This window comes from Hipposideros armiger, unplaced genomic scaffold (genome assembly GCF_001890085.2).
Source record: "Hipposideros armiger isolate ML-2016 unplaced genomic scaffold, ASM189008v1 scaffold_1971, whole genome shotgun sequence".
Classification (NCBI taxonomy): Eukaryota; Metazoa; Chordata; class Mammalia; order Chiroptera; family Hipposideridae; genus Hipposideros; species Hipposideros armiger.
Genome location: NW_017733321.1, coordinates 76,890 through 85,067, shown reverse-complemented (window position 1 = coordinate 85,067; position 8,178 = coordinate 76,890). Strand labels below are relative to the sequence as shown.

Genomic DNA, 8,178 nt, shown 5'->3' with positions numbered 1-8,178 from the left:
AAACACACACTTAGATTATACACTTTGAAAGACACTTTCAAAATATATAATACACTATATATTCATATAATATACATAATATATAACACATTATAATATAATATAATATAATATAATATAATATATATTAAAAATATAATAGTTCCCATAATCTGCCTAAAATTACTCACATTCCTCGCTCTTCGATTAAGTCATTGAAAATCCTGATTAATAGGCAAGCATATTTTTTGTTAATGAATAGATTAAAAAACTTCATGACTTCTCAATTTTACACAGGGTTAGCTCTATCTACGTATTTGGGCAATAAAGATCAGGCTCAGTAGGGAGGTATTTGCAGTTATTTTCAAAGATCTTTGAAAACGACTGCATTAAAATGAATGTAGCCTACCAATTTGAAATGTATACACAATTAAAATCAAGAAAAAGCTTATGCAAGTCCTAAAATACTTACATGTTTTTATTGCCGGTACATAATACATATTACTTAATTTAGTCCCACTGATGATGGAAACAAAGAAATTATATTCTGTGCCTGGGGTTAAATTGTCAACAGTTATCTTACTGTCATGTTTTAAAGGCATGGTTACATTTAGCTCTCCTTCAATTACAATATGTATGCCATCAAACACTCCAATATCAGGGGTTTGAACAAATAAGATCACAGAGGTACTGTGACTTTCATAAGGCATAACAATCTGGACTGGTTTGGGCTCTGAAAGATAAAAAGAGAGATTTACAATTAGCGCTTTTTTTTTTAATTTCAAGCATATTTCTCTGTATCTTGTCTAGCATGTTCTAGAATTTGTGAAAATATTAAATATCTTATGTTTTAAACTTATACATTAAACTTATGTTTACTATGTTAACATTAGAGAAGTAAGGTGGATATTTTGACAGACCTATGTACATACATATTGGAAGCACATAATTAACTTCCACTTTTTGATTCTCAGTAATAGTCTTAAAAAACCTAATTTGAGATTTTCCAATTTTTTAANGATGGGATGTCTTGCCATACCCACCATACTCGCCTGACCTTGCACCGTCAGACTTCCACTTGTTTCACTCTCTTCAAAACTCCTTGCATGGTATAACGTTCAATTCAGATGAGGCTGTAAATCAGCACCTTGTTTAGTTTTTCACTGATAAAGACAGGACTTCTATGAATGAGGAATTATGAAGCTCACTGAAAGATGGCAAAAGGTTATTGAACAAAATGGGCAACATATCATTGATTTTTGTTCTTTATATAAATAAATGACCTTTGAAAAACATAGATGAAATACATCATGACTTTTCTGATGACCCAATATAAGCCTAGGAAATGCAGAGAATCCTAAACAAGATGAACGCGAATAGGCCCACACCAAGACACATCATAATTAAAATGCTAAAGGTTAAAGACAAAGAGAGAATCTTAAAAGTAGCCCAAGAGAAAAGCAGTTACCTACAAAGGAGCTCCCATAAGACTGTCAGCTGATTCCTCAACAGAAACTTTGCAGGCCAGAAGTGATTGGCACAAAGTGATGAAAAGCAAGGATCTACAAACAAGATTACTCTACCCAGCAAAGCTATTGTTTAAAACCAAACAACAGTTAAAGAGCTTCTCAAACATGAAAAAGCTAAAGGAGTTCATCATCACCAAAACAGTTCTACAAGGAATCTTGAGGAGCTTCCTTAAGAAAAATAAAAAATAAATAAAAAATATGAATAATAAAATGACAATCACTACATATCTATCAATAATTACTTTAAATGTAAATAGATTAAATGCTCTAACCAAAAACATAGGGTGGCTGACTGGATAAGAAAACAAGACTCTTACATATGCTGCCCAAAAGAGACACATGTCAGATTGAAAGACACACACAGACTGAAAGTAAAAGGATGGAAAAAGATATTTCACAAGAATGGAAACAAACAAACAAAAAGCTGAAGTAGCATACTTATACCTGGCATAAAAGAAAGGCTATAACAAGAGACAAAAAAGGGCCCGGTAATTCCACTTGTGAACATTATCTAAAGAAACCCAAAACACTACTTCAAATGGATATGTGCATCCATATGTTCCCTGCAGCATTACTTACAACAGTCAAGGTATGGAAGCAACCTGGGTATCCATCAATGGATGAATGAATAAAGAGGTGGTACATATATAAAATGGAATATTACTCAGCCATTAAAAAGAATGAAATCTTCTGCAACAACATGGATGGACCTAGAGAGTAGAATAAGTCAGACAGAGAAAGACAAATGCCATATCATTTCACTTCTATGTAGAACCTAAAAAACAAAATAAACAAATAAACAAAAACAGAAACAAACTCATAGAAACATAGAACCTTTTAATGGTTACCAGTTGGGAGAAGGACTTAGGGGGTGGGTGAAAGGGGAAAGTGATTAAGAATTACACATTAGTAGTTACAAAATAGTCATGGGGATGTAAAGTATAGCTTAAGGAATATAGTCAGTGATATTGTAATAACTTATCCATGGTGTCAGATGGATACTAGATTTATCAGGGTGATCACTCTGTAAGTTATATAAATGTCTAATCACTATGTTGTACATCTAAGACTAAAATAATGGTGTATGTCAACTGTTATTGAAAAACTAAAGTATTTTAAAAAGCCCCTGCTAATTAGCAAACTTAAATCTATTTTATGCCTTAATTCCCATTTGCCATACAATATAATATGTTCCAGGTCCTGGGAATGAGGCTGTGGATGTCTGCAAGGTCGTTATACTACCTACTACATCCCTCTTTGTCTTTAGTAGCAGGTACTATAAATAAATGTGGATTCTTTTTATGTCTGTCATATAATGACTATTACCTTGATTCTTATTTACTTAATTATTAACAAGTTCATACTCAATATAAAACCCAGATGTACTAATTAGTTCAAGTATAGTAATTTTTCTGCTCTGCTTCCTTTTAGACTGTATTGATTCTCTAAATTATTGAATTTTATGTTACTTTTTATTTACAGGAAACACCTTTTGTTTTTTGTTAGAATTCTGCCCAAATTCTAATAACTCTCTTTACAACCCCGTCACCCACAGACCTGTGGCTACCATTTTTCAATGATGTGAGACCTACAACCACTGTTGACCAGAACTGAACTGGTATCTAATCCAATTTGGAATAATCACAGTCCCTTCCTTGGGCATTTAAGGAGAATCTATCTTGCTCTGTGGCTGATAATGTACCATTTATACTTGAAAGTTGCGTATGGCATTCATCCACTGACCACGTGGATTGCTTAACAGACAAAGTCGGTCATCAGAAAAAAAAAGAAAAAGAAAAAAAAAAAAGCTAAGGCAGATAAGCAGAAAGAGGTAGAGAGACAGAAAGAAAGTAATTGTTGGATTCTCAACAGGCTTAAAATATCTGATGCCAGGTCTTCAAAACACCCAGCTATATTCTTTTCCTTGGTCTCCATGAGGCACACTTGTATTAAATACAACAAATGTTTCTTCATTTCTTAAACTATTTCAGGTTGTTTTCAACTCAAATTACCACCTTCTACCACAGTGAAAATATGGAAAGGTCATTTGCCCCCCGTAGAATACAAAGCAACAGTGCTGTCCCAGGAAGCTTACTGTCTCTGCAAACCACAGAATGTGGGATGTATGTAGGGTGTGTTCCCTATGTCCTCACCTGATGCCAGGGCACATTATTAACAACAAAAAGCCATAGAATGTACACATTTTCCTTGCAGACACAGTTAAAAAGTGGCTCCTCTGTACACATTACTCTCCTACCCTCTGGGCTGGAAGTCTCCACTCTTAATTAAATCTCAAGGATGGAGCTGAGAGAGAGACTGGGGCACATCACCCAGCTTTAACTTCTGGAATTATTATTTCGGCCAGTGCTGTCACAGAAGCATTACCCTCCAGCACTGTCATTCTTTTATTCACTTTTTCAGTACTACGTATGCACACGTCTATCTCCATTGAAAATCCAAACTCATTTAAAGTCAAGTATCAGCTATTATTAAATTTTGAACACCTTCCATGACAACTTTGTACTTTTAAAGTAGTAAATAAAAAAGTTACATTGGAGAAAAATTTTACATTAAAGGAGTGGTACCATAATCTCTAAAACCACTAATGTAAAATGAAGGACAAAAAGAAGGTGAAATAAAGACCTCAATAAACATAAACATTGTATGATAGTGGCACTGTTTTTTACCTGAAACTTTTCAAAGCCTCCTTGTGGGAATTTCCAAGACAAATATATTGTATTTTCTTCCTGCCCCAAAATTAACAAATCTGATGGTGGGTCTGGATCTAGGGCAATGAAATAAGACACAGAAATGATATCTTTAAAAAAATGTCTGCCATTATATATCTTGGCTGGACTGATAACCTTGGACTGTCACACTGTGAAAGACAGGAGAGGATTCCTAGGTTTCCAAGTCAGTTTTAGCACCATGTGATCTTACCTCAGCTATTTACCCTGAGCCTCTGTCTCATCTCTACAATGGAAGGTAAAAAAGAATTTTCTAGAAATTCGATTCCATATTAAAATTATATGAACTTTCTTACAGCAGAATTCAGTATGAAGTTATAACAATTGGGATTTTTAACTTACAGTTTTATGCATTGTATAAAGTAAGAGATATATCTAGTCCCCTTCCTTAAGTTCACAAATCCTTTTCCCTTTTTAAGGTTCTAGAAACTTATTTTTAAATAAGTAACATGTCTGTATTTTTAATTCATGTTTCAAATTGAAATCTTGTATTGCTTTCTTTAACTGGAAGAAATGTAATATTAACACTGTATTGGAATAATTTAATCTCTAAAATTCAAATTTTTCATGAGATTTTTTTTGTCTCTAACTACATATTGATTTAAGTTTATTAGAATTCAGCTCAGTTGTTGATTTAAACCTGTATCACTGATTCACAATCCTTTTTATTCTATCTTTCTGTGACACATATTCCCTTCCAAATACAATTAATTTATTATTTCCCCCCATATTCCCATAATATATTTTAACTCTATTTAGTATTTATTACTATTCCATCAACTTCCAAATAGATTTGAGGTGACTTGCAAAGAAAGGGAGGTACAAAAAGACCAAAAATTATTAATATACAGGAGAAGATAAAAGTCAAATTGTAGAGTGGGAAAGGTGAAAAAAAAGTTACCAGCCTTGTGTGGGAAACCACAGTTAAGCCACAACCTCTTCAAATATAAAAAGTATTATTAAACCCAGAGTACAACTGAGGAACTTGATGTCCAAATAGAATCATTATTCGCACAAAGTCACAAAGCCAGGAATGGGTAGAGTGAGCCCTTCCTATACCATAGTGGCTCTTCCATTGAAGCATAGTGGTTATGAGGACAGATGACAATGGCAGGGAAATGTGGCCTGAAATCTGTCTCTTGTATATGCTACTGAAATTCTCTAAGCCTCAGTTTCCTCATTTATAAAACAGATGCATCTCATTATGATTGATAGAATAAAGGTTGCCATTGAAAATTAAGTGATATAAAGCATAGAAAAGGCTTAGCAAAGTGCCTGACAAAGAACAAGCACTCAATGTGATGATGATAACAACAACGACGACAACTTTGGAGATGGTGTTGGTGGCAACGATAATGACACAACCCAAGTAGCAATCTAAGTGGCAATCTAAGAAGCTTCCATTGATATAAAATAACATGTTATCATTTTAAAAAATGAAGCCATTTCTCATCTAGTTCTGATATTTCTTAGGATTGTCTTTATGAGAGGCAGCAGTGTCATATCAGTTGTACAGTTAGATACCTGGGTTAAGTCTCACCTTCACTAACAAGTTATGAACACCTCTGAGCCTCAATCTACATTTTAGGTAACCTGGGGAGATTTAATGTGGTAACTTAAACACATAGTATCATACTGGCATATAATAATGCTCAGTTTTTAAAGTTTATTTTCCAGGAATTGATTTGACTGTTGCTGCATTTCCCAGGGCTTTCCCTTCCTCTACATTGCAAATTCTGAGATGAATCCTCCTCCCATATTGCTAGGGCATTAGTACATGAGCACACATTTATGAAACTATGGCCCACAAGTGACAGGGCTCTTTGGAGTACCTGCATTATGTTCAGGGCGGCATACGTGTAAATGCTGCCGTGAAGGTCAGAAGAGACAAACCGATCCCAAACAATGCAATTGAAACCACAGTGCCATCTATTTTTGTCACATTTCAAGGTTTTGTTCTTTCATAAAATGTTATAGACATAGACAAAATATTAGAAAAATATTGACTTTTGCATGATGACAGTCCCTTAGGGTTTTAGAGTACTTTGAACTTTCACAAAGAGCTTTGCATTTGATTTTAATAACAAGGTTTTACACCTAGGCAGGAATAATATTCTCATTTTCTAAGTGAGAATGTTACAGTTGTGTCCAAGGTCATATAACTAATAAGTGATAGAGGCAGGAATATAACTCAGACATTCCGCATGTAAATACAATTCTGCTTCTCTTTAAGCATGTCATAAACTGCTTCCATATTCATTCATTTTTAATTAGATAGGCTTTAAACACAACTATTTCCCTGATTTTTACCCATGAAAAGTTAATTAAATATAAAATGAACTTACAAGTGCTAACCAGGAGGACAGTAGGATGGCTTCTCTTTTGTCCCTTGGTAGTTATGACACTAATTAAAAAGTCAGTCCCCGGAGAAAGGCTATCAAATGTGAATGTCCTACACAGTAAAGAAAAGTCACATATTAAGATATTTAGCTTAGAAACATTTGGAAAACTCCATTTTCTCACACTACGGGCAGAAAGAATTTTATATATGCTTTGTTTTTATTGTCTATTATGGAAATAATTTTTATGCTTAAACACAAATTAGAAATCATAGCTTCTCACATGGAGAAACTTCATTTAAGTAAAAAAGTATATGTTATACATAAAGCATGATGACATGCTGAAATAATTCATTATTACCTATTTGCAGAAATAAATTTCATACTGTACACCAGTTATTCTAATCACATTATGGTCCAAAAAGTTGTCTTGCAAAGTTTTCCAATTTCTATTTATATTAAACTACTATCATAGCTTTCTAAAATATATAAAATAAATTATATATGTAATATAATATACATAAGTAATGTTAATCTTGTGTTCCATGTAACTTATCATAATTTCTTTTCAATATTTCTGTACCTTTTTGTCGAGGGCAGGATTTCTTCTTTCATTAAGCTTTCACTAGATATTGAAATAATGAATCCATCTAGGAGACTTCTAGGTGACGGCCAGCTAACAGTGACTTCATTTGAGTTTCTACTATGGTTCATAAATTCAACTGCACTTGGGGCTGTATCATGTAAAACATACACATAAAATAACATTGTCTACCACACTAAACACCTTTAACATAACCCTGAAACACTCTCAAGATGTCTTTGACTTTCTTCAAACTGAGGGTAACCAACACATTCCTTTTATTCTTCTTTGTAGACGAGAAGTTAAAAGTCAAAAGAGAGAGAAGAAAAAAAAAACAGCAAGAATCATTTTAAACTTTGAAATAAAGCCAATATGATCCCAGTAGCCTTGTACTCAATATCACCCTTGTCTCCAAAATGTAGGAAGAGATTATATCTTGGTCTTGTACAACCACCACCCTCAGAAATATTTAACGATTTTTAGGACTTATTCTAATTAAATATCAAATAGTGACAAGGATAATCAGCAGGAAAGTAGTTGCAATCTAAATAAGAAATGATTCCCGTCTTTCCTGAGGAAAAAACAACTAAATTAAATAATGTATAATATATATCTTGTTTCCTCTCTAAAATTTTTCCATGTATAAGAAAGGAACAAAATTGCCTAGATATTTCTCTTAATTCCATTCTTTGCTATTACAGAAAAAGAATACCAGACATGACCAGTTTCTAAATATATAAAACAATGTTCCTGTAGCATTAGTGTCAAGAATAACTAAAATAGTAGAATAGATGACAATTTCACTTCAGCTAGATGTGAAAACGAGCATTTTTCATACATCTTTCCCAATCATCCTTTATTTCATAAGACCAGCGCAGAATAAATCACCATCTGCCATTGGGAGTAAGTTTCTAACACCGGAGAAATGGCACTTCATTGTCTGCGTAACTACACAATGGAGAAATTAAATCACAAATGAGAATCTGGCCAGACTCCAGGCA

At 33.5% G+C, this 8,178-nt stretch overlaps 1 protein-coding gene and 1 long non-coding RNA gene across 2 annotated transcripts in view; both read right to left on the bottom strand.

Annotated features, from left to right (window-relative positions):
- Positions 1-451: 451 nt before the first annotated feature.
- LOC109378425 (uncharacterized) overlaps positions 452-8,178 on the bottom strand; it is a gene marked incomplete at its 3' end in the record, with an annotated part of 52,199 nt that continues 44,472 nt past the window's right edge. Inside the window, exon 12 of the mRNA XM_019634816.1 lies at positions 452-712. Coding sequence (XP_019490361.1) covers positions 452-712 — 261 coding nt within the window. The remainder of the gene's footprint in view (positions 713-8,178) is intronic.
- Positions 4,199-7,326, bottom strand: LOC109378427 (uncharacterized). Its single transcript, XR_002122988.1, has 3 exons — positions 7,178-7,326; positions 6,601-6,707; positions 4,199-4,293 (listed from the first exon to the last, which is right to left on the bottom strand). It is a non-coding gene; the product is annotated as an uncharacterized LOC109378427 (long non-coding RNA).